The 26,745-nt window shown below is 43.5% G+C and overlaps 2 protein-coding genes across 11 annotated transcripts; both read right to left on the reverse strand.

Moving 5' to 3' along the window:
- Positions 1 to 262: 262 nt before the first annotated feature.
- ZNF268 (zinc finger protein 268) lies at positions 263 to 17,069 on the reverse strand. Of its 5 annotated transcripts, none has more exons than XM_045201056.3 (6): positions 11,426 to 17,069; positions 7,869 to 8,069; positions 7,461 to 7,472; positions 5,846 to 5,972; positions 5,451 to 5,543; positions 263 to 4,368 (listed from the first exon to the last, which is right to left on the reverse strand). In XM_045201056.3, exons 1-6 carry the CDS (start codon positions 11,456 to 11,458, stop codon positions 1,991 to 1,993), a joined length of 2,844 nt encoding a protein of 947 aa, XP_045056991.2. In that variant the 5' UTR covers positions 11,459 to 17,069; the 3' UTR covers positions 263 to 1,990. The 5 variants fall into 5 exon arrangements, with proteins under 5 accessions (XP_045056991.2, XP_045056989.2, XP_045056990.2 ...); XM_045201054.3 differs by having other exon boundaries at positions 7,461 to 7,538; XM_045201055.3 differs by having other exon boundaries at positions 7,461 to 7,538; positions 7,869 to 8,076; positions 11,426 to 12,000.
- A 135-nt stretch (positions 17,070 to 17,204) lies between these two features.
- On the reverse strand, positions 17,205 to 26,718 carry ZNF10 (zinc finger protein 10). Of its 6 annotated transcripts, none has more exons than XM_045201063.3 (6): positions 26,394 to 26,712; positions 24,915 to 25,071; positions 23,363 to 23,452; positions 21,436 to 21,562; positions 20,976 to 21,071; positions 17,205 to 18,692 (listed from the first exon to the last, which is right to left on the reverse strand). In XM_045201063.3, exons 2-6 carry the CDS (start codon positions 24,915 to 24,917, stop codon positions 17,230 to 17,232), a joined length of 1,779 nt encoding a protein of 592 aa, XP_045056998.2. In that variant the 5' UTR covers positions 24,918 to 25,071; positions 26,394 to 26,712; the 3' UTR covers positions 17,205 to 17,229. The 6 variants fall into 6 exon arrangements, with proteins under 6 accessions (XP_045056998.2, XP_045056999.2, XP_045057001.2 ...); XM_045201064.3 differs by having other exon boundaries at positions 26,215 to 26,712; XM_045201068.3 differs by lacking the exon at positions 17,205 to 18,692 and adding an exon at positions 18,702 to 20,237 and having other exon boundaries at positions 26,394 to 26,718.
- Between the last annotated feature and the right edge of the window lie 27 nt (positions 26,719 to 26,745).

A 26,745-nucleotide genomic window follows, 5' to 3' on the forward strand; every position in this document is an offset into this window, starting at 1 on the left:
CATGATTACATGCATTTTGCTAAAAATTCCACTTAGGACGTTAAAATCTATGTTCATAAATATGACTTAAAACTCAATCCTCCACCCCCAATGTTTGTTTTCTGGGCAATATTATAAAATGTTGGAATCATCTTTCCTTCAACTTTTCTGAAATTATCAACTGTTACTGAAAGTCCCTGGAACCTCTTTGTCTTCTGGGGCTGGGGCTGGGTTGGAGGGACTAAGTAGATTTTCACACCAGAGATTCAGTTTTTAATATAAGTTCTGTTTTATTTACTGGTTGTTCATCTATTAAATTCTTCTAAGTTTCAAGTATCTGGTAAATTTTCCTTTGCATTTAAGATTAACACCAAATCCAGCACTACCCTCCCCCACAGTATCTGATAGTCTTCAAGGTTTCATGTGGATTTGCATCACACAACACAGCAACTTTTAAAATCTCATTGACCGCGGGTAGTAATAAAACTGCATGTAGATTTTCCCTTATGTGCTTATTCTTACTGTGAGTATCTTCATAGTACATCAATGACAAAATACATATTCATGAAATTTCCCAGACTTAGGGGATATCCTTTAGCAAATATCTGAAATTATTTCTTTATCCAAGCCTTCTCTTCCCTTCTGTGAATCACCATTAATCCCAGGTATCTTGAGATTATATCCTGTATAATGAGCTGAAAACAACCAAGATTGGTCACTCAGAAATTATTAAATATCTCCTTCAAGGAAGAAACAGGAGACAGATTCCATCAAGCAGTAAAGAGTACAAAGTGGAGGGTGCTTCAGAAATATTTGCAGTTTTCAACCCTCATACTCCTCCAAGACAGTGCTAATCTAACTTCCAGGGACCCAACGCTTTCCACATTCATTCTGCTCATTTACATAAGGAAATTGGTGAGGTTGTGAAGCAAACAGACTTTGTAAGTAAGCAGCTGGCAAAATGGTTTCTCACCACCCTGACACTACAACTATATGTACATATTTCAGCATCATTTAAATGTACTACAAAAATACCACCAAGCTAAAATAAAGACAAGTAAACCAGAATTAAAAATGACAACTGTGCCCTGGACAGACTGCTCGGTTGGAGCATCGTCCTGTGCACTAAAAAGCTGCAGTGCAACTCCTGGTCAGGGCACATCCTTAGGTTGTGGGTTCAATCCCCAGTAAGGGCACATACAGGAGAAAAGTGATTGTTTCTCTCACAGCAATGTTTCTCTCCCTTCCTCCCTCTCAAATCAATAAATATACTCTCAGGTGAGGACTTAAAAAAATGACAATAAAGGTACACTGGGTAATCAATACAAAATGAACTAATTAATAATTGAAAGATGATAACAGAAAACAAGATCTGTTTGCTTTTCGGTACTTAAGGAGTCCATTAAAACCTTAATGGCCAGTACACCAGCCTACCTTGGTGAAGATCTCCACCCCTGGCGGAGCACGTGCAGTGGGTGCATGCACTCTGACGGGCTCTGAGACTTCCAAGACATCAGAACAACCTGCCCAGTTACAAATACACACCACAGTGATGTATGTCACTAAAGAGGTAGACCGGGCCCACTCACTAGAGAACAAATAATAGAAGTCGTTTCTACTATTAAAACACATTTTTTATGTCATTTTACTCCAGTAAAACGTTGCATTTGTTAAGAATATTGCTATGCAGGGTAGAAATCTCCTGTCATTAAAATCCCAGTGTTTAATAAAGTATGGATTTACAAACACCTCTCTGGGGCCCTGGCCCGGCAGCTCAGTCAGTGCCACCCCGCTACGCCAGTGCTGCAGGGTCAGCCCTGGCCAGGGGGCAGACAGTGACCGGCCGATGAGTACATCAACATTTGGAACAATCTCCCTTCCTTGTGAAATAAATAAATAAAACTTTAAAACAGCTTTCTGCGGATGCCCTTCCACATGCTGTACATTAACAAGGTTTTTATTCAGTATGAGATTTCCGGTATAGAAAATGACTTCATTTATAGTTTCTCTTCTATATGAATTTGCTGGTTATTTCCTGTGAATTGACTTTTGAGAGAAAGCTTCTTACATTTAGTTTGTCAACAGGTTTCTCATCTGCATGGGTTCTTTGATGCATCAGGAGCTGTGACTTCCAACAAAAACCTTTCCCACATTCAGTGCACTGCCAGGGTTTCTCTCCTGTGTGAGTCCTCTGATGTGCACTGAGAACAGACTTCTGAGAGAAGGCCTTTCCGCATTCTTTACACCCATAGGGTTTCTCCCCTGAGTGAGTTCTGTGATGTACAATGAGCTGAGATTTCCTAATGAAGGCCTTGTCACACTCACTGCATCCATAGGGTTTCTCTCTTGTGTGCGTTCTCTGATGTACAGTGAGCCGTAGTTTTCCGCTGAAGGACTTCTCACATTGACTGCATTTGTAAGGGTTTTCCCCTGCGTGAGTTCGTTCATGTACAATGAGTAGTGACTTCCAAATAAAGGCTTTCCCACATTTGTTACATTCATATGGTTTAATTCCTGAATGAGTTCTCATGTGTACAATGAGATATGACTTGCTACTAAAGGCTTTCCCACATTCGCTGCACCTATAAGGTTTCTCCCCTGCATGAGTTCTCTGGTGTGAAGTGAGATGATCTTTCCTATTAAAAGTTCTCCCACACTCACTGCATTCATAAGGACTTTCCCCTGTGTGAATCCTCTGGTGTACAATGAGGTGTGAATTGAAACTGAAGGATTTCCCACACTCAAGGCATTCATGCGGTTTCTTGCCTGTGTGAGTCCTCATATGTACAACGAGGTATGACTTACTCGTGAAGCCTTTCCCACACTCACTGCACCTGTGGGGTTTCACAGCTGTGTGACTTCTCTGGTGGACAATGAGCTGTGACTTCAAACTAAAGGCTTTTTCACACTGGTTGCATCCATAGGGTTTTACCCCAGTGTGTGCTCCCTGATGTATGATGAGCTGTGACTTGAAAGTAAAGAATTTCCCACACTCATTGCAACTATAAGGTTTCTCCCCTGTATGGGTTCTCTGATGTACCAGAAGGTTTGACTTTGTACTAAAGGCTTTCCGACATTCACTGCACTCATAGGGTTTCTCTCCTGTATGAATTCTTTGATGTATAATGAGCTGTGACTTCAAACCAAAGGCTTTCCCACATTCATTGCAACCGTAGGGTTTCTGTCCTGAATGAGTTCTCTGGTGTGAAACAAGCTGGTATTTACGACTGAAGGCTCTCCCACACTCACTGCATTCGTAAGGACTTTCCCCTGTGTGAATCCTCTGGTGTACAATGAGGTGTGAATTGAAACTGAAGGATTTCCCACACTCATGGCATTCATGCGGTTTCTTGCCTGTGTGAGTCCTCATATGTACAACGAGGTATGACTTACTCGTGAAGCCTTTCCCACACTCACTGCACCTGTGGGGTTTCACAGCTGTGTGACTTCTCTGGTGGACAGTGAGCTGTGACTTCAAACTGAAACCTTTCCCACACTGAAGGCACCTATAGGGCTTTACTCTCATGTGAAGCCCCTGGTGTACGATGAGCTGTGACTCGAAAGTAAAGGCTTTCCCACACTCGCTACCACCATAAGGTTTCTCGCCTGTATGGGTTCTCTGATGTACCAGAAGGTTTGACTTTGTACTAAAGGCTTTCCGACATTCACTGCACTCATAGGGTTTCTCTCCTGTATGAATTCTTTGATGTATAATGAGCTGTGACTTCAAACCAAAGGCTTTCCCACATTCATTGCAACCGTAGGGTTTCTGTCCTGAATGAGTTCTCTGGTGTGAAACAAGCTGGTATTTCCTCCTGAAGACTTTCCCACATTCTCTGCATTCATATACTTTCTCTCCTGTGTGACTTCTCTCGTGTCCACTGAGGTGGGACTTGGGGCTGATGTCCCTGGTACATGCATCACACTTGTAGGTCTCCATCTCTGCAGGAGTTCGCTGTTGCACTACAAGGCATGACTTGCTGCTGAAGACATTCCCACAGTAACTGCATTCGAAGGGCTTTCCTCCCATACAGATCTGTTGGCGCATGAGTTGTGGCTTCTGGTCGACAGCTTTCCCAGATTCATTCCTTTCACAGTATTTTATTCCAGAAAGAGTTCGTTCATGTTTAGAATGGAGGAATGATTCCCTTTCTGCATAAAACCCATTAGGGTTCTTTCCAACATAATTACTATTGAAGTCTGTATTATATTTCAAACTCTTTCCACATGTGCCACATTTACAAAGCTTTTGTCTTGCAGAAATACAATTTGTAGTAAGAAGACGTAGTTTTCCAAATGCAGAACATTCACAGCAATTTGACATCTTTCCCATCTTGTCTTGATTTTCCCGATGACATTCTAAGTGATCACCAATTTCACAGGCTTTATCTAGAAATGAAAACATGGTATAAATAATGATATGCTCCTGGTGTAGCATAAAATTGCCTTGAAAATGCCGTGTCATGAGGTTATTGTTTTATGTTCAGTGATCAGACCTGAATATAAGTCAAGTCTGAGGTATAAACGTCCCCAAACTCCTGGGCACTGGAGAAAACCAAGCAAAACCAAAAATGAAGATTGGCATAGGCAAGGGATGATAATTACAGATTGTTTTGACTTTAAAAGGTTTGCACAATGGGTAAAGAAGGCAAAATAGGCAAAATGAAAAATATGCACTGACGCCGACTCCCCAGGCCCAGGAAGAGCGAGGAGCGCAGCAGGACAAACAAGCAAGAATCAGAACGGTGAGGAGGCAGGCTGTGGCTATGGAGCAGTGGAAGAGACGCTTCCAGTTTCTGAAAACGAGACAAGGGAGTGGCTCAGGCAGGCAAGATGCCCTGTGGACCAATCACTCCCAGCACCAAAGAACAGATGAAAGAGGGATGGCCTATCAATCACCAAGAGAGAAAAAAGAGCTTAAATCTTCAGAATGGAAGTCTTAAGTTACAACATATGCGGCAAGTGGTGAATATAAAAAGAAGCTCCTCTGGGCTCAGAGGAGACAGCAGGAGCAGACAATGGAGCACGAGCAGAAGCCCATCGAGTGTGCGGTGTGCGAGGGGGTGCGGTGGGGTGCCCTTGGGTAGGGGGAGGGGGAAGGCTTCAGGCAGGAAAACCGACACTATCAACAATGCAGGAATGCACCTGGCAAGGGCGGTGAGGACATTACAGTTATCAGCATGGAGAAACATGGAAGGCATGGTTTCAGGGAGAAGGAAGGAAGTTGGGGCTGCCGTGGTGGATTATGAGTGTAAGGGATATAAAAATGTATTTAAAAAACAGAAAGGAAGTTGAAGGGATATGAAAGTCATACTAAGATGCATGGGAAAGTGAAAGAAGACTAAGAAAGCCAGAGAGGAGAGCAACTAAGAGACAGTGCTTACACGTGAGACAAGAAATACAAGCATGAGGTGCAGATCACTTCAGAATTCACAACAATTCTAAATAAAAAGGAAAAAAATCTAAGTCACCTGAATGGCCTGGACTTGGAACTTGGGCCTGTATCATCCACAACTCTCCGTGTTCCAACCGGAAGATGACATCAGGCTTGGTGGGCTGAAACCCTGTGAACGGAAAATCACAGACAACTCTGACCAAAGCTGCCTAGGGTTCAGGGAAACTGCAGAAATGGGGACAATCTGGTTAAGAGGCAGCATAATGAAGCTGCCCTTTTGTACTCTGGCTAAATAAACACCATTCAAAGAGCATATTCTGATGGCAAAGGGAGACTAAGAGAACCTGGCCTCTACACAGAAGTTTAAAATCACCCAGTATTTTACAAAAGCTCCATCCCCATCTCCCAGCTTAAAGCAGCTAGGAAGCAGCCTGGCAACCACGCAGCTCCCCCCAGGGCATCAGTGCTCACCCAGGAACGCCAGGTTGCTATAGTTCTCCAGCATCACGCTCCTGTGCAGGTGCCTCTGAGCTGGGTCCAGCAGCCGCCACTCTTCCCAGGTAAAGTGCACAAACACATCCATGAATGACAGTGACTCCTGAAATGGCATATTCCCATCCAGTTATAGACTACCTCAGTTGGCGGGCAACAGCAGACTGCTTCTGAGGGTTTCCATCAATTACATTCTACTTTGCGATAAAAGCAGAATTTATTGAAAATTTTCCCATCAATATGTGCTGTTATCAGTCAGCCTTTCACTCAACATATGAGAATAGCAGGTGCCAGGTATTCAGCTAGGTACAGCAGGTGAAACAAATACTTGCCCACCAGTGTCCGAAAATGTACAGGAAAGCAAAGTTAGCCACGTACAGATGCAAGTGGGAGTGGAAGAAGCCAAGACAGAAGGACACACAGAGCACAACGTGGGCACAGCAGGTCAGGCAAGACCCGCTTCTGAAACACACACAGGCACACCCCACAGGCCACTACAGTGACGCAAGTGTCACCATGGAGAGTCACATAAACGCTGTGGTTTCCTGGTGCATATATAAGTTATGTTTACACCACGCTGAAGTCTATTAAGTGTGCAACAGCATTATGTCAAACCCAAAAAACAATGTACATACCTTAATTTAAAAAATACTTTAAAGCAGTGCTTCGGGGAAAATCTGGGTCTATACCGAAAGGAACTGAAAGCAGGGTCTGAGTGGAAAACAATATGGAATTTCCTCAGAAAACTAAAAATGGAACTGCCCTTTGACCCAGTAATTCCGCTGCTGGGATTATACCCTAAGAACACTGAAACACCAATCCAAAAGAATCTGTGCACCCCAATGTTCATAGCAGCACAATTTACAATAGCCAAGTACTGGAAGCAACCGAAGTGCCCATCAGCAAACGAGTGGATCCAAAAACTATGGTATATTTACACAATGGAATTCTACGCAGCAGAGAGAAAGAAGGAGCTTATACCCTTTGCAACAGCATGGATGAAACTGGAGAGCATTATGCTAAGTGAAATAAGCCAGGAAGTGAGGGACAAGTACCATATGATCTCACCTTTAACTGGAACATAAGCAATAGAAGAAAAAAGCAAACAAAATATAACCAGAGACATTGAAGTTAAGAACAATCTAACAATAGCCAGGGCGGGGGTGGGGGGTGGGGGCGGGGATAGTGGGAAGAGGGTATTACAGGAACTACTATAAAGGACACATGGACAAAACCAAGGGGGAGGGTGGAGAGGGGGGAGGGAGGTGGGTTCACCTGGGGTGGGGTAGAGGGATGGGGAGAAAAGGCATACAACTGTAATTGCATAACAATAAAAAAAAAAAAAAAAAAAAAAAAAAAAAAAAAAAAAAAAGAAAGAGACACCCACATCCATGTTCACAGCAGTGTTACTCATGACGGCTACAATGTGCAAGCAGCCCCAGTGCTCATCCACGGGATGAGCGAGTGTGATACGTACATGCAATGGAAAATCGTGCAGCCTTTAGAAGAGGGAAATTATGCAACACACTCCATCATGGACAAACCTCATGGACACTTCGTCAAATGAAAGAAGCCCGATGACAGAGATACCTACTGCATGAGCGCACTGACCGGCAGAGTCCAGAGCAGCGGGAACCACAGGGAGAGAATGGAGAATGGTGGTTGCCAGGGGCTGTGGGAGGAGGGAGTGGGAACTAAAAACATACAGCAACAATACACACTTTATAAACACATAAACAAAAGAATATCCATAAAATACAAAATAATTTGGGGGGAGGTGGAAAGGGAGATGGAAACTCAGTATGGGGAAATCAGGAAATATGGAAAGAAAGGCAGACGGAAACTTTACAGGAACCATCATGATAAGCAGGCCACAAACTGGGGGTGATCAACTTCACCCTTCAAGCTAAGAATCACATCTCTCTTTCCCACAAAAAATTACACAAATAAGTGAATGAATAAAACTAATAAAGAAGCCGGCATCAATCAACAAGCAACTCACCTGGGACTTGGTGGTTTTCGGCTGTTCCTGGGAAGTAAACAGCCAGTCTGGGGCCTGCTCTGTCCGGCGACTCTTCGGCCTCTGCTTGGGTCCTCTTGGGAAAGACCTCCGGTCAGGGGTCCCTTGACCCACAACGGGTTCCTGACCTCGGAGCTTTCTGATCCTACTGCATGAATTGTCTTGTTCCTGAAGGGGTGGGACCTGCAGACTCAAGAGCAAACCACTTTACCAAGCATACATCCTCTGGGCCCCAATCTTGGTCTCTTTGGCCAGAGAACATTTTGCAGGAGGCCAAGATGGGTGGTCTGCAAACTGCCGTCAGTGCCACCGTGGGGCAGAATAGAGACCTAAAAGTGGGAAACCTGGCACCTGAAGACAGTCTCCCCGCCCCGGGCTCTGAGAGGGCCCCCAGGAACCCCGCAAGCCCAACCACCACCCTGAGAGTCAGACAACCTTGGGCAGCCACTTAAATAAGAACCAGATGCTCGAGAGTAAACACTGTTTTAGGCGGGGGTGGGGTGGGGGGGTGGTACACAAGCAGTGAATTTTGAATGAAACAATCTGTTTCAGTTAAGAGTTCCTTCTCACTATTCAGATGCTCGTGAATAAATTCACTTCACCTCTCCCACTGACTGTTACTTTTTGTTGTTAAAACATTGAGAGTAGGATGAGATCAGGGCAGCAGTGTCATTTAATCTCCCAATAAAAACAGGAGGACAGAACAAGCCCAGACACCTACAACAAACGAAACCAAGGTGACAGGTGGTCTCACAGAGAACAGCTCCCAGCAGAGGAAGTGTGGGAAACAACGGAAGATTCTGATGGGCCACACACTGCAGGTCTCCGAAGTCACCAATAAATGTTCATCCCCAACAGGACAGCACCTCCCTTGAGTGGACTCTGAGCAACGTCCCTCAAGTTCAGAGTTGCAGGTGACGAAAAACTACATTCCCATATAGTCACAAAGTGACCTCACAGTGCTGTGGGCATGCAAGAACAGGAGGGTCTGCCCTGGCTGGGTGGCTCAGTTGGGTGAAGCGCTGTCCCCGTGCCCCAAAAGATTGCGGGTTCCATCCCTGGTCAGGGCATGTAAGGGAGACGACTTATGGATGTTTCTCTCTCACATGAGTGTGTGTGTGTGTGTGTGTGTGTGTGAGTCTCTCTCTAAAATCAATAAACAATAACCTCATAAGAGGACTTAAAAAAAAAAGAGGATCTAAAACAATAATCAGAGAGGGGGAGGGGGAAGAGGAGGATATAAAGAGAGAAGTGTCCAGAGATATCTCATTCCAGAAATTTTCTTAACAAAATAGAACATGTAACATGAGACAAGGCACAATGAGCTCTAGGAAACGGCTTGAGGTAAAACATAGGCGTCCTGACAAAGCTTTGCAATGAGTCAGGTCAGGGGGGTGTGTGTGTATGTGTGTGCGCTCCTGCTTATATTTCAAAAAGAATCACTGAAAAGAAGAACTAGAAACTGTAAAAGTAGTTACCTCTGGAGGAGAGAAATAGAGTGGAAGGGATGAACGCAAGGACTGTCTGAATGTACCATTATACAGTAGTAACAAATTGATACTTAAACAGCATTTTATGTACACTATAGCGTAGGACAGTTACAACTGTCCTATTTAGGAAAGCAAAATGGAGCAGGCACCTCAGACCACTTCGGCAGTTCCTCAGCATGTTAAACACAGAGTTACTATATTACCCAGAAATTCCAGTCCTAGGTATCTGGTCAAGAGAAATAAAAGCATATGTCCATACAAACACCACACAAGTGTTTGTAACAGCATTATTCATAACAGCCAAAAAGTGGGAACAATCCAAACATCCATTAATGGATGAATGGACAGACAAAATGGGGTCCCATCTCTACAAAGGAGTGTTATTAAGTGATAATAAAGTACTGATAAGTGCTAACTTTTGTAGTTTAAGTGCCTGACAATTAGCTTTTTTTCCTGTAAGTCCCTGACATTGAGCTTTTGATCGATGAGGCGTCCACTTCAAAGACATCCTTCTGAGATGCACAGTCAGCTACACAAATGACATCAAGAGCCAGGAGGCCTCACCTAGGAACTTCCCCTTACAAAAGCCCTGGGTTACCTAGGTAACAGCTGAAATGAGTGACCATGCTTTTCCCTTCCTGTGCTTTAATTCCCACCCTTATATTTTAAATTCACCAAAAAAGAGCGAAACTGTAACACCAAAGGCACCCCCACCCTTCCACCCCAACCAAGGCAGAACCCCAGGTCTGTGTGTTGGCCCTCTCTACCCTGACCTTACTGTGTGGCTCTCGGGTGTGTCATGTACCTTCCAGGACCTGGGAGTAACAATCCTTGTTTTCTCAAAGTTCCCTGATGGCTGTTGCTGACGTGTTTCTTACAACCACAGTTAAGAACCACAAGGGCCGGTCCAGCCACAACATTCGAACTGGTCACGGAAATGTCTGCGGGTACGGCCCAGAAGAGTGTGTCCTGCAGTCCAGGTCAATAGCGTCGTGACTAAGAACAACGGGCTGAGCGCAACACAGAGCAACCTCGAAAACATGCTACATGAAAGAAACCAGATACAGAAGGCCACGTATGGTATGATTCAACGTACAGAACAATGTCCAAAATAGGTAAATTCACGAGAACACACAGTAGATTAATGGTAGTGGGAAGGAATGGAGAGTTACTGTGATTGGGCACAGGGCTTCTCTCAGCAGTGACAGTGCTCTGGAATCAGATGGTGGTGATATTTGTACAACTCTGTGAAGGCACTAGTCACCCCTCCTCTGTTGTTTTACTTCCCATGGTCGACTGTGGTCCAAAAGCATTGAATGCAAAATTCCACAAAGTAAACAATTTATGAGTTTTAAATTGTAAAGCGTTCTAAGTAGTGAGATAAAATGCTGCGCTTTTCCACTCTTTTCCACCCAGGACACAAATGACCCCTTTGCCAGGGTGTGCACACTGTGGGCTGCAGTGGCATCATAGCCACTGTGTTAACCCTTATTGTACTTAATAATGGCTCCAAAGCACAATCAGAGTGAGGCGGGTAATTCGAATATGCCACAGAAAAGCCATAAAGTGCTTCCTTTAAGTGGAAAGAGATGTACACAAGGCGGGGGGGGGCGCCCTACTATATTAATGACTATATGATATACAGATTTTATTTATTTTTAGAGAGAAGGGAAGGGAAAGAGAAGAAGCCAAACATCAATGTGTGGTGGCCTCTCACGGCTGGGGACCTGGCCCTCAACCCAGGCATCTGCCCTGACTGGGAATCAAACTAACGACCCTTTGGTTTGCAGGCTGCCACTCAATCCACTGAGCCACACCAGGCACAGCATAATGATATACTTTAAACAGATGGATCTTATGCTATATAATTTATACCTCAATGAACTTTCTATGAAAAGAGTAATTTTTAACTTCAGTGACCTTTAGTAATTTGATGGTTTTGCAACAATTATGTCATCAGATACCATTTCCATCGCCCTGGAGGAGATGGCAGGTATACACGTCAGCTTCGGGGACAGCTCTGCACAAAGGAGAGAGAACCCAACTCACCCAGGTGGCAGCTGTGCGGACCCTGGTGGCCATCCCCGCGCCGTTCGTGCCCCGCGGGAGGAGGCCGATCGAGGCAGCCGCTGGGCTCCCCGCTTCCGCCCCAGCCACGCACGCGGGAGGGCTGCAGGGAGGCCAGACGAGTCGGTACCGTCCGCTGCCTGGAAGCTATGGGTTCGGAGCGTCGGCTCCCCAGATCGCTGAATGGGCGGCGGGGAACTGGAAGACTGGCCGCCTCCGCCTACGGACCTGCGGCCAGATCGACTTCGTCCTCGCTCTTGACTTTCAGGTGCCCGTCTTGGGCGCTCCCGCGACGCCCCTCGGGGAAAGACGAGAACAGCCCACTGCGGTTCAGGTGACCGCGACGACTGGTGACCGGTGAAGGCCGCCGGCCTCAGAAGGATCTTGGGCCAGGGCGAAGCCAATGGCTGCTGATAGGGACGCACAGGAAACACGTCAGGGAGACCAAGAACAGACCGAACTACAACTCCCAGGAGCCTCTGCGGGAGCTCCGGCCGCAAGGACCGCGCGGCGTTGGGGACAGCTCTGGCTCTCTTGCCCAGTACTAGGGCGTGGTCCCTGCAGCCTTTAAATAATATAAAGAATTAAAGTAATTGACAGTAATAGCACAAACACGGCAGTGGTATAAATGAAGTGTAGTAAGGGCCCTGCTTTAGCTTTATATAAAATCCTAATTTATACTAATAATTAAAAAATGTGTAACATTTTTATAAAATTGTTTTCCCCTCAAATCAGGGGTGGAATTTTAAAACTATTGGGGTGGGGCCCAGGAATATTTTAAATGTGTCAATGAAAGGTCGTGTGTATTTATATTTTACATTATAATAGCTAATTTTTAAAGACCCTCTACTATATGCTACCCATCATCTTACTGAGATCTGCCACACACGTGCCAGTTATTTTCTCAAAGCTCCATTTACTAGCTATGTGATTTTGGGCAAATTACTTAAAAATTCCAAAACCTAGTTGCCTTAACTATAGGGACTATAATATTATCCTCCTCACAGGGTTATAATCTAATGCATTAAAAGGCATAGTAGATTGGCTACCTCATATTAAACTGACTGTAGTTTTAAAAATCAGCAATTACTATTACTATTGTTCCTAGCATTCACTTGGAGCTGCAGCTCTTGTTTCCCAAAACTCCCTGCTTTTCTGGGTATTTCCAATCAGATTTACTGAGGTATAATGTGTATACAGCAACCTAGGTCCATATGAAGGGTGTTCAGTAAGTCAAGGAACTGCCACCAATATACAGATTATTTAGGATCCTGTTCACCGTGATTTACTCTCCCACACACAGGCACAGGTAGCAGTGATGTATGTTGTCGTTATAGTGTTTTAGAATTTTATAGATGGGAGTCAAACAGTGTCTATCTACTCTTTTGTGTCTGACTTCTTGTACTTAGAACGTCTTTAAACCTATCAGTTGTATTTTACTGATGAGTACTATTCAGTTATAGGGCTAATTTGCTTCTCCATTCAGATGTTGTGAATTACTATACGTCATGTGTTTACATTTTCAAGGAATGGGACTGATGGGTCATACGGTAATGGTATGTTTAGCATTTTGAAGGCATGCCAAACTGTTTTCCATAGAGGCTGGGCTATTTCATAATCCCACCAGCAATGTAGGAGGCTACTAACATCACCAATCCTTACTAATGATGGTTATGCCCACATTTTTAAAAAAGATTTATTTTTAGAGGGGAAGGGAAGGAGACAGAGACAGAAACATCAATGTGTGGTTGCCTCACACACCCCTTCCTGGGTACTGACCTGGCCTGCAAACCAGCCATGCACCCTTACCAGGAATGAAATCGGCGAACTTTTGGTTCACAGGCCTCCACTCAATCCACTGAGCTACACCAGCCAGGGCTATGCCCATTTTTTACCCCAGTCATTCTACTGGGTTTGAAATGCTATCTCATCATGGTTTTGATCTGCATTTCCCTGATGATTAATGATGTTGAGCATCTTTACATGGGTTGACTGGACAGTCATACATCTTCCTAGAAGTAGAGCATCTGGTAAAATATTGTCTTTATTGGTTTGTCTTCTTGCTATCTGACTTATACAGTCATATATGGATACATGGCTTTGTCTATGGGTGGCATTTTTATGTTCTTGATGGTGTTTTCAAAAGACCTTAAGTTTTTAATTTTTTAGAAGTCCAATTGCCAATTTTTCCTTTATTATTAATGATTTTCATGCTATAAAAAATCTTTCCCTAGACCAGGGCCATAAATATTCTCTCTTTTCTTCTAGGCATTTAAAGGTTTTAACTTTAGCATTTAGGTTTGAGATGCATTTTGAAAAAAATTTTTATGTAGTGTAAAAGGCTTTTTCCCCTAATAAAATATTGTTTTTACAACATCATCGGTTTAAAATATTATCTTTTCCACATTGAATTATTTTGGCACTTGTATCAAAATGTAGTTGACAATGTACGTGTAGGTCCATTTCTCCACTCTAGTTTTACTGATCTGCATCTATCCTCATGCCAACATTTCATGACTGTGGTTCTCCAGCTAACTTTTGAAATCAGGCAGTGTAAGCCCTCCAACATGGTTCTTTCATTTTTAAATTGCTTTGATTATCCTAGGTCCTTTAAACTTCCATATACATTTTTGATTAGCTTGTCTGATTCGACACAAATGCCTCTGAACCTAAAAATTAATTTGGGGAGAACTGGCATCTTAACAATATTTAGTTTTCCAATCCTTGACCACAGGGTATTACTCCATTTATCATTCAGTATGTATTCTTGATTATGTGTTCTTAAATTTCAAAAATGCTTTACACTTTTTACTGTACAGAACTTGCTTGATTCATTAATTTATCTATTTCACATTTCTGTATCATTATAAATGAGATTGTATTTCTGACTTCATTTCCAAATCGTGCAATGCTAGAATAGAAATGAAATCGATTACTGTGTGATCTTGAATCCTGTGACCTCACCCAATTCCCTTAAAGTTCTAGCTTATTTGTAAGTAAGAGCTTTGGAAGAGAAAATATTCCATCACCTTCAAAATTGTTTTCCTCGCCCTAAAAGTAATAGGTATTCTTTGAAGAGACTTTTGAAAGAACAGAAAAGTTAAAAAGTAAACGCCAAACCTCCTAATATGTAGGTTACCTGCAATTAATCTCCTAACAAAGTTCCTTAGAGTTCTGCGCAAGTTTCATTTCATTCTTTACAGTTCATTTATTTTTTTACATATTTGAGCTTATTCCATATTAACAATTATTTATCATGCTTTTTCCTAACATGTAACAGCATCAACATTTTTCCTAAGTTACCAAACTTTCTCTTTGCATAATTTTAATGTCTGCATAACATTACATAGATATACTCTGAATAACCACTTTGCTATTATACATTTTTATATTGCAAACTTTGCACTATCGTAAGTAACGTTTCATTGATCATCCACAGACACATCTCCTCCCACATTCCAACACATACAGTACTTACTATATGCCAGGCACTGTTGTAAGCACATTATACACATTACCACACTAACCCACCCAACTCTCTGAGGTAGATACTAGTGGTACCTCTACTTTACAGCTGAGAAAAAGTGAGCCGTTGGCCTTTAGAAAGCCTGCAGGGCCCCATTAAGGGGCTGCTCTTCCATTCCCGCAGAGAGACACTGCTTGCAACGGAAACCGGCTCTGAGAGGAGTAGATCACATGTGCCAATGGCACATGAGCACTGAGAGAGCAGCAGTGACTGAGGGCCCCGCAATCCAGGTCTGGGTCTGACTTCCCTCGGAACGTGAGCCCTCAGCCAACTCAGTCTCAGCTCTACCATGAAGAGCATGAGTTGAACAGTCCATGTTCCTTGTAGTTCTGACGTCTCATGATTCTAACAATCATTTCTAGATTTTTCTCCTGGGAAAGACATAAAGATTTTGTTTGGTCTCAACAATACTTATCATTCAAAAACCAATCACTGAGCACTTAACCGATATTTTGTTTGCTAGAAAATGGCAAATAATGGTCAGTCCCTACACACAGGAGAGAAAAACCTTTGTGTGAACACAATGATTTTGCATAAAATTTTAAAATTTGTTAATTGATCCTCAGAAATGAATCCACACACCCACTATGGGTCAGTGATATCCTCAGGTTGATAAATGCCGATGTATCTAAAAGGGAGAAACATGTGTGACTGGAAAGGAATTGAGAATTCAAGTTCTTCTTAGCACTCAGGAAGTTTTAAGTGACACCAGGGTGAAGCAGTAACAACATTAACCATCACCGTTAATAACTGTAAAACACTGTGTGTGCCAGGCACTACTCTAAACTGTTTATATGCTTACTGATTTAGTTTTCACCACAACCCTGCAAGGTAAGTAATACTTTCCCTAATTTACAGAGGATATCCCCAAGTTGGCACACAGGAGCTAGGTAGCATGCCTAAGTTTGCCCAGGAAATTTAGGGCAGAGGTGGGCTTCGAACTTAAGGCTAACTTAAACTTAATGCTCTTTACCACCAAGTCTGCTTCTTTTTTTCTTTATCCTCACCTGAGGACATGCTTATTGATTTTACAGAGAGGGAAAGAGAGGCACAGAAACATTGATGTGAGAAACATCGACTGTTTGTCCTCAACCTAGCCATGTACTCTGACGGGACTGAACTTGTGACCTTTTCGTTTGTGGGATGAGGCCCAACCAACTAAGCCACACTGGCCAGAGCCAAAGTCTTCTTTATAAAGACAAAAGATTACTTTGGAAGGAAGGTGCTTTTGGGTAATGCTGTGTTTACATCCCAAGCATACCTGGTCCAAGTACCACCGAGGTGCCTGCTCCCACTCAAACACAGACCCTCCTTGGTGTGTTCGCAATACCCAAAGTTCGTCTAGGTCCCAATGTTCAAAGAATCACTATTTTCAAATTCACAGGAGCCTTTAGCACCCTGTTCAAAGAGTACAACTCTATAACCCAAAATAACTTAGAATTAATGGCAAAAGTTTGCTATTAGGTGCTTCTTAAGCTTCCTTAATGGTAGAATAGAGAAACTAGATATCCTTTTTTAATATTAAGAAATACCTTCATTAAAGTATTACAGTAACACCGAATAAACTGTAACACTCACTCATTATCCCATTATCTAACAAATCCATTCTATTCATTTATCCCTAGATACTTTTCTCGCCCACATGCAAATATATTTTACAATGGGTACTACTACTAAATGTGTTGTTTTCCATTACAAGCATTTTCATTTTCATTTTGGTTCATTTTCATGAACCAAAATGTGGTCACATCAGACACATGAAACAGATTACACAACATTAAGTGTCCGAGAAGAGAGTGAAGCTGGCCTATCAATTCACTGGAATATTACTTTCCATCTTTTGTTACAAGAGCTGTCAATTTTCTATTCTCAGCAACAACTCTCATTTACCTTTTTGAAGCAGCATTATCATTATTTATTTACTTTTTTGAAGAAGGTAAGAAAGCTGGATTCTCTCTCAACAACTCACCTACTTAATGGTTCCTTCTCAGATTTTAGCCCTCAGAGCTTGGTCAACAATGCTCCTAGGCCAATTACTTCATTAAGTTTGTGGAAAGAGTAAAATCTAATTTATTTGTGTACTAAAATGAAATCTGTGGGGTTTGCCCCCCTCCAAGACCAAGCGTCTAGCACGAAAAAGGGTAGCAACAAGACTGAAAGCATTTCCACATGGATTACATCTGTATAGTTCCTCTCCAGGAGTTCTCCAAAGCTAAATAAAGTTACTGTTCTTTATGAAAAATTTTCCATGTTCATTATATTAATAAGTATTTTCCCTAATATGATTTGTCTGGTATCTAATAAGGTTAGGGTTGTTGACAAGTGCTGTCCCACACCGATTACATGTTAGGAACTGCTCTCCAGTGTGAGCAATTTGATGGACTATACGTGGAGAGCTCTGGCTAAAGAAGATTCCACACCGGTTACATTTATAGGTCTCTTCTCCAGCATGGATCCTCTGATGCTTAATAAGGTCATTCTTCCGAATGAAGGCTTTCCCACACTGACAACATTCATATGGTTTCTCTCCAGTATGAATTCTCTGATGTACAATGAGGGCAGAACTCTGGCTGAAGGATTTTCCACAGTCATGGCATTCGTATGGTTTCTCTCCGGTGTGGGTTCTCTGGTGTGAGAAAAGGTGAGAACTTCGACTGAAGCATTTTCCACAATCTTTGCACTCAAAGGGTTTCAGTCCAGTGTGAGTTCTATGATGCACAACAAGGTGAGATCTCTGGCTGTAAGACTTCCCACATTCATTACATGCATAGGGCCGCACTCGAACGTGAGTTCGCTGATGCAGAATGAGATGTGTGCTCTGTCTGAAAGACTTCCCACATTCAGAACATTCATAAGGTTTCTCTCCAGTATGAGTTCTCTGGTGCCTAATAAGCCTGGAGCTATGAACAAAAGACTTCCCACACTGACTACATGTGTACAGTTTGTCTCCTGTATGAGTTCTCTGATGGGTGACAAGGTGAGAGAACCAGCTGAAGGATTTTCCACATTCTTTACATTCATAGGGTTCCTCACCAGTGTGAGTCTTCTGATGTCCAATGAGGTGAGAACTCCGGCTGAAAGATTTCCCACATTCTTTACATTCATAGGGTTTTTCTCCAGTATGAATAAGCCGGTGCCTAGTAAGATTAGACCGCCAGCTGAAAAACTTTCCACATTCCTTACATTCATAGGGTTTCTCTCTGTGTATACCCTTCAATACACCATGGGATATGTCATGACTACGAGAGTTACCACTATCAGGGCATTTGTAGGATTCACATCCTGTTTGAGTTCTAGTAAATTGAATTAGGTGAATGTTCTGACAGAAGGGTTGGCCACATTCACTGCTGTTACTTACATAGCTTTCCTGGTGACTCCTAAAAACCAAATCATCTTCTAAACTTTTAGCACGTGACTCATGTTTATGGAAGTACTCTGTCAGTACCAGTTGAGCTGGAAGGAGACAGTTTCCCCCAAATTTACCATTTTCACTGACTCTCTCTGGAGTAAGTACTTTCTGTTGGGTGAATGCCACTCGCCTCAAACGCCTCTCCTGGTTTTCCTGATACTTGTCCAACTGGTCTTCACATTTCCAGACTTCTTCTAATGACAGATACCAGAGATCACTCTTTGCCATTCCTTCCATTTTAATGTCATAGGATTGTTTATTTTTAGAAATGCTCTTATTGGAAATTGACTTAATTCCAACTGCAGTATCCCAATCTGAAAGAAATGGAAAAGCTTTGCATAACTAAAAAAGTACCACCGTTAGAATGGTGGGGTATGTGTGGGGACCAAGTATGTACGTCATGTAGAGGTGTTTTCAGACGTGGTTCTAAAACCTGGATAGAGAATAAGAAAGGGAAGAACACAGCAGTAAACAGGAAATGTGTTGCATAACACAGTACATACAAGGAGAAAAGAGAGCAAGGGGAAGCCACAGGGCTGGGTGTGACATGTAGGATCAGGACACTGAGTGGCGGGAGTCAGTAAAGGAAATCCCACAGGAAAGGCTGCACTCCCTTGTTCTAATCCGACTATTAATGACGTAAGAACCTAAGTGTCTACTTGTTGCCGGGCGCTCCCCGACATGCCTTTCTCACACTACAGCCAGTTTAATGTTCCCAAACCGCAAGTGCAGCCACGTCAGGCAACATCTCTCATCTACGGCACCAAAGCACGGCAGCATAACGCCCAGACGACTGACACGACGACCCTCGACGACACGACTGACACGACAGGGGCCAGGTGGCGGGCTGGAAGAGCCACTGCACAGAAGTTACCCAGACATGGGTGCTAATCTCAGCTTTGCACAACTAGCGCCGGATTTAGACAAGTTGATAAAGTTTAAAGAAATCACTTTGGTTATCTGTAACCTGAGGACAGTAGTATTTGCTGTGTAAGATTGTAAGTGTTACATGTGTTTAAGCGTGTAGAGTTTTAGTATTTCTTTGGACAACAAACTCTCAATAAAAATCTAAACAACTGTGTCTAGTCAATTATTTTTGGATACTTATCAACACACATCCAGGAAAGCTTGCTAAATAAATGAACACATGAATGGAAAAAATAAAGAAAGGAACTAATAGAGAAATGAAAGAAAACAGAGAACAATCTCGTCTCCCGTGTATTTTTGAGAGCGGCTCACTGATCAAGTTCTTAACAGTGTATTCAAAGACCTGCCCTTGAAACAGGAATTTGGTACAATCACTTATAAGACCAAATGGGGAAAAAAAGTCAAAAAACGTTTATGATATTTAACAGCGCACTAAGTCCTCAACATCATCGATAGGTCCTGTAACTTTAGGCAAAACGACATGTAACAAAACCATTTTCACCCTAGGCTAACTGACATAAACAAGAGTTACATCCTATAGCATCGCATCGATGCTGTCACAAAACAATGTGGAACGAAATGATGTCTATCAAGGATCTGCTGTGTACTTAACCAAAGTGGAGGCTAGGAACAGGAAGACACCTGTACTTGATAAGTTACAAAGGTTCCACAGAGAAAGGAACTGAGGAGGAACTCACAGGACAGCTAACTCTGATGGACTTTATTTACATCACACTCGAAGCCCGAGACGTAGGGAGATGCCCAGGCATGCACGCTGGGTGTCGGGCAGAAACACCTGCAGGCTGCTCCGGGCTTGGAAAGCTCGATGTCTGTAGGAACCTAGAGAGAGTCACCAGCAAGTGTCCTGGCTGTTCTGCACATGTGAAGTCAGCTTGATCCAGCAGGACTCAGACAAGCCAGACTCACGAGGTCTGAGGAGAAAATGTCTGAGTGTCGAGCTCAGAAAGAACGATCAGGGAAAAGACCGCTTCCAGAGAACAGAGGAGGAGGAAAACAAAAAGACTACTTTCTATTTCTGTACCTTGAAGGCCGACTTTCTATACACAGGGAAGTCAGGAAAAGAAATGATGTCAGGAATCCATGTACTGATTGGCATTGTATGTGTTAAGATTGAAATAAAATAGGTATAAACTAGAAAACACTAAACAAAAAGCCAGCATGGGTTGAGAACACAGGTGGGTGAGAGCAGTAGTTCTGGACAAGGAGAACGAAGCAGTGGGAACAGGTGAGCTCTGCCGCGGTTTCCTAAGTGGCAGAGACAACTCAGGACAGTGGCAGGTGCTGGGGTCCCACTGCAGAGCCTACAGAGAGGCTGTGGGAAGGGGCCACGTGAAAGGGAAAAGACAGGCAAAGAGAAAAATGGGTTCTGGGAAAATGACAGAATGGGGATGCTAGAGTTGATGGTACTAAGCAGGGATCAAACCAATCACATCAAGAGAAGGGTAATTTTAAAAAAGAAGTAAGACACCGTTGTCTATGTGTGCAAATACCAAGACTGAAGAAAGACTAGTGTGGGGGGGGGGGGGAGAGGACAGAGGGTAAATAAACAGATTTCTCAGAAATGAGACTAGTGACCACTGTTCTCCAGGGATGCTAGCCCAATGGGTCATCTAGGCTACTGCCCGCAATGCCTCTTCTCTGGTCCTTACCTGGATGGGTGTCTTGGTGAATCTCTCTCTCCACCAGCCATGGCTCTTCCCCTTTCTCCAACTGGAGGATCACAGCTGGCTTGGGAAGCTGATGTCCTGGTCACAGTGAAAGATAAAGAATTGGGCAAGGATTGGGGAACTCTGAGGTGGACACAGAGAAGCATCCCAGATTTAACCCAAACCCCCAAGCCCTTCAAAGCCCTGGGGAACTCTGAAGAGCAGAGAAGGTGAGGCTATAGAGGCAGCAATATGTGCCTTTTATACAAATCCAACAAATAAAAAAAATTTCTTTTTCACAAAAGCCGAGATACAAAAATTATGTTCTATGCCCCGAAGAAATTAGGTCACTGAACTGAAGCTCACACTCTGATATATACTTCAGGGTCTCCATAGCCTTTGATCAATGAAGAACCAAAATCACCAGAGGGATTGCATCTCCAAAAACAGAGGTTAGCCTTACCCAAGGACAGCAGATTCTTATAGTTCTCCAGCATCACATCTTTGTACATGATCTGCTGAGCAGCATCCAGGAGCTTCCACTCCTCTCTGGTGAAGTTCACGTGTATATCCTTGAAGGTCACTAGTGTCTGTACCATGAAACAAGTTTGCAGTAAGCCTGATGTGTATCGCTGCCCTCCCTTCCCTGAATACTGACAGAAAGAGAAACAGGGCAGACAGTGCTGGTGCAGGGACAGAGGGTGGACCAGCATTTACCCCAGGAGTCAGTAGTACTCATGCTGCATGCTGGTCAAGTCCTAAAGGAGTAGCAGCTATTAGGTGCATTAGATGACTACAGTCCTAAAACCAGTTCTGTTATGCTGGAGGTTTAGAAACTGTCAGAAGCACTTTTATTTAAATCAAGATTACTATAAACGGTTATAGCAAAGAGAACCAGAAACTGAAAGTTAATCTATATTTACATTATGTGAAATAAAGAACATAATTCAAGGAAGGAAAAGAAAGGGAAAGAGTCTTGAGTTCAGGGTAACTTAATAGGCCAACCTAGCCATGTTTTATGACCTAAAATAATTATCTAAAACATTTTCTCTAAATATTTATTGGCATAAAAATGGAGAAGATATTATATTTTTATAGTAGAAAACAATTTGACAAAACAACAACAACAACAAAAGACAAAGTAGTAAGGCCTTTATTATAATGCCACATCAAAAAGAACTGATGACTGTATACGCGGGGGGGGGGGGGGGGGGACCTACTTTAATGACTGAAGATTTCTTTTTTTTTTAAAGAAAGATTTTACGTATTTATTTTTAGAGAGAAGGGAAGAGAGGGAGTAAGAGAGGGAGAGAAACATCAGTGTGTGGTTGCCTTTCATGTGGCCCCCACTGGGGACCCGGCCCACAACCCAGGCATGTGCCCTGATGGGGGATTGAACCAGCGTCCCTTTGGTTCGCAGGCCAGCACTCAATCCACTGAGCCACACCAGCCAGGGATAATGACTGAAGATTTCTTATCAAAGGCCTTAAAGGTCAGAAGACAGTTAAAATAACATTTTAATGCTGAAAGAAAACAACTGTCAGGCCAGAATTTCCATGTCCAATGAAAGTATCTATCAGGAATGATGCAAATACATTCTCAAATGAAGTAAAACTAACAGTATGTGTTACCAGCACACCTGCTCTAAAAGACTTGAGAATGGAGTTCCTTCAGGCAGAAGGGAAACTACACTAGAGAGAAACTTTAAATCTCAGCAATTAAAGAGAAGCAACAACAACAATAAATGTAATAGGCTAATTTTCTTCTCTTAAATCCTTCTAACCTTGCAGGACAATTGAGACAAAACCTGCATCATTTTCCGGTGGGCTTTTCCATGTGTGCAGAAGTGACAAGAGAGGGATCCTGCAGGGAAGAAGCTGACTGGGGTCAGGGAGCCCGGTCCCCGATCTAGTCTCTCGGGGCATGCCGCTCCCACAGGCTCCTTCCTCCTTGTAGCTCTTCCTACCTGGGTTGCATCACCCCTTGATAATTATGTCACTTGTCCCTGAGTTCCTCCAAACGCCTTCCCCCGCACCACAGAGCTCACACACCCAGGACAGCCAGGGACTAGAGAAACCCTGAGAGGCACCACCATTCTCAGTTCTCTCATCTTTTTTTGGAGGAGGAAGCTTGGTGTGGGCTCAGTTCCTTACTGTGGACAAACAGGGTTTCATTCCTCAACATCACCTCAATGATTCCTGCCCACGTGACTGATAAACTTGTTTCTTTGATATAAAAGGGAGTAAAACTACTTCTACAAATAGAACAAAATGGTGCTAGTCTCCTAGAGAAAAGTGCCTGAAACACAATTTCTGAAGTTGTAGCCAAACTTCAGAACCTAAGCCAAAAGAGATTCTCAGCTGGAAAACAAAGAAGGCAGCTCAACTTACAGGGGACCGGGCAGTCAGTGACTTGGCCTCCATGCCCTCCACGTTTGTGACGATGCTTTCCCGAGTAATGACAGATCCGAAAAGGCAAAGCTGGGGAAAGGGAAGAAACCTGACGTAAGTTTGCTGTGGCTGGGATGTTTCATAAATCCTCAGCCTAGACTCCCTCCCTCTTACCACATGGAGGAAACTCAGAGATATTCCAAAGTTCCCAGAAGGAGGAAGAAAAGAGCTATGTAGATTTTGCCTTTTCCCCCTTAACTCCCAGAGTTCAATGCCAAATTTCATTTGGAATCAAACTGTTCTACTGCTACAAATTCTTTTTGAGGAAATCGAACGAAAACCCAAAACCTGACTTGATCTAACACCCTTACTTTACAGGTAAAAAAAGTGTCTTCTCCAACTGACTGCGGAAGCAATTTGAAGCACAAGACACATGTGATGTGCATTGCTGGCCCAAAGGTGGAAGGTGCCATGTGGCAAGAAGTGCGGCACCCGGCAGACAGGCAGCAGGGAAACAGGACCTGCCCTGTGCCAATGCAGAACTTCCAGTGAGCGTGGACGTGGACGCTCTCCCACACCCTCCAGATGAGAACTCAGACCAGCCAACACCTGGTGTCAGCTGTTGGCTATCTGAGCAGAAAACCCACAGACACTACATCAGACTTCTACCTACAGAACTGTGAGCTAGTAACTGGGTGTGTCTGAAGCTGCTCAATCTGTGGAAATGTGCCACACAGCAACAGAACACTAATGCCTGGCCAATCACCTTCTAAGGATACTTACCCATTAAGAAATAAATATACATTTACTTAAGCACTTGGCACTGCCTCTCATTCTTTCTGGTAGATAGTGATTTCCACTTGGTTTCATATCCTTTCTCCCTGAACGACATCTTTAAACATTTCTTGTAATATGTGTCTGCAGGTAATAAATTGTTCCAACCTTTGTAAATGTGACAATGTCTTCATTTTGCCTTTGTATCTTTTTTAAACAGCTCTATTGAGATTTAACTCCCATATCATACAATTCACCCAAAGTATACAAAATCAGTGTGTTTTGGTATATTACATCATTAACCTTTAAAATTATGGTGAAATATATACAACAAAATTTGCCATGTTAATCACTGCTGTGTATAACTCAGTGGCACTAACTACATTCATAATGTCGTGCAACCATCGCTACTAATCACAAAGCTTTTTCCTCACCCCAAGCAGAAATTCCTAAACATTGAGCAATATTCCTCTCTCCCCTCAAACCTTGAAAACTTCTAATCTATTGTGCTGTTTCTATGAATTTGCCTGTTCTAGAAATATCCTGTAAGTACAGCACACAATATTTGTGCTTTTGTGTCTAGCTTATTTTACTTAGCATGTTCTCAGGGTTAATCCTTGATGTAGCACGTGTAAGAAGTTCATTCCTCCTAATGGCTGAATTCCAGTCCAGAGTCTGGAACGACCACCTTTTGTTTATCCATTTATCTGGGTTGTTTCCATCTCCTGGCTATTGTGATTAATGTATTCAAGAAAAGGCAGAAATGAGTGCCATTCACCATCCAGGAGGCTTTGTAAGACAGGAAAATCTTAATGGAACAGACGAGGAGCAGATTAGGTCACACTGAGGTCACGGAGAAATGTTACTGCAGTGTTGAGATGGCGTGAAAAGAGGTACCCGCCCTGGCTGTCCTGGCTCCCTGGACTGAGCATCGCCTGCGAATCAAAAGGTCACCAGTTCCACTCCTGGACCAGGCAAATGCCTGCGTTGCTGGTCAGGTCCAAAGTTGGGGGGGTGTGAGAGGCAACCAATCGACGGATCTCTCACAGTGTCTCTCACACGGCTGTTTCTCTGCCACTCTTCCTCCCTCCCTTCCTCTCTCTCTAAAAAGTAAATCAATTTTTTTAAAGTATTTATTTCCCAGGTAGACAATAACTGCAGTCGACATCTCTAACCTGACTACTGTTTGTTAGGTAGCATTCTGTATAATATCCTGTCTCCCCTTTTACTTCCCTTTTTTTAAACAATATATTCTGCTATTAAAGTATACACGGAATTGAAACTCCTCCCTTCTCCATGTACTTTGGGTGGGATCTATGGACTCCTGACATTCCTACTAGAGGTTCCTTTGACATTTCTATTAGATACTGAACGGTTTACATCATGCCTATTTAAGAACTCCAGTATCAAAGGGAAATAAAATTATAATAACTTGAGGTGTCTCTGAAAAATAAAACTGGGATAAACATACACACCACCAGCTACTGTATTTGAGTAAAAAAAAAAAAAACAAAAAAACTGAAGAGCAGGAAGCTAGGAGCTACAGATATTTAAGTTATATTTTGCGGCAACACACAAACCTGCTTGATCTTCAACACTGCAAGCATTGATAAGACTGATATTTTAATGAGTATTTTTTAGAGTAAACCGAGAAATAGCAATCTCTCCAGCCCCTTCTGCTACCAAACTTATTAAAAGTAGACCTACGTTATCAATGGTGGTGGCAGACAGCTTCCACAATACCCTCCAGTAGAATCCAGGAGTATCTATTTTTAAAATAGATATTATCCAGTGTGACCACGATGGGTTTCTCCTAGAAACGTAACTTTTACTATAACACAATTTCCTACTCTAACAAACAGGAGCGTGACCATTTTCAGCAGACGCTAGAAAGGCCGGTACACGAGATTTTCAAACCACCGGTCCCAGTCGGGGCGTGGGGGAGCAATAGTAGAAAAAACCTTGTTCTGCATTACACAACACCTAGATTACAGGACTCAAGGTCACCAGCAGGGGTACCGTCATTATTCCCGACAAACGTTTCCATTAACAACACTACGAAAATAATCCAGAAGTACCTTCCAGGGGGAGAAGACACTCACGCACAGGGGTAGAACATCCCCGTAAAGACAAAAAACTGTTCGCTGATGAAATCACCATCTCCCCAGCACGACGAGGCTCAGAAGCCGCGGTCTCACCACAAGGGTCCATACACGTCCGACTACGAGGTACACACGCACCCGGCACTTTCGCGTACCTGCGGGAAGCCCTAGAAGGTCGATAGGGTACAATCTCGTCACGACGGCGGCAGCAACGACTCTTCGAGGAGAGCACGGTCTCCCGGGCAGGCGCCGCAGAGCGCGCGTGACGGCAGAGCCGGGCGGTCTCTCCGCGTACCCCGCCGCGCGTCTCCGTCGCCTCACGCACGCACCCGGGGCCGCCACGCGCACTCACGCGCCCAGACTCCTTACGCCCACGCCGGCCCGTCCACGCGCGAACCATCCGAGCCTCTTGCGCACTTCGCGTCCTTCGCAGCGGTGGCGCCAGAGCCAAGAATCAAGGCCTTGTGGCAAAGCCCAGAATCCCTCTGCGAGGCGGAGCGAGGGCTC

This window comes from Desmodus rotundus, chromosome 7 (assembly GCF_022682495.2).
Source record: "Desmodus rotundus isolate HL8 chromosome 7, HLdesRot8A.1, whole genome shotgun sequence".
Classification (NCBI taxonomy): domain Eukaryota; kingdom Metazoa; phylum Chordata; class Mammalia; order Chiroptera; family Phyllostomidae; genus Desmodus; species Desmodus rotundus.

Coding starts and splice junctions, on each gene's coding strand:
- ZNF268 (XM_045201054.3), bottom strand. CDS start 11,458: ATGGCCACCAGGGTCCGCACAGCTGCCACCTGG. Junction 5,973..7,460: donor CCGGTCAGTGCGCTCATGCA/GTAGGTATCTCT, acceptor ATGCCATTTCAG/GAGTCACTGTCATTCATGGA. Junction 4,369..5,450: donor TCCAAGTCCAGGCCATTCAG/GTGACTTAGATT, acceptor TTTCATTTCTAG/ATAAAGCCTGTGAAATTGGT.
- ZNF10 (XM_045201063.3), bottom strand. Junction 21,072..21,435: donor TAAGAATCTGCTGTCCTTGG/GTAAGGCTAACC, acceptor CACTGTGACCAG/GACATCAGCTTCCCAAGCCA. Junction 18,693..20,975: donor TCACCAAGACACCCATCCAG/GTAAGGACCAGA, acceptor CATTTCTTTCAG/ATTGGGATACTGCAGTTGGA.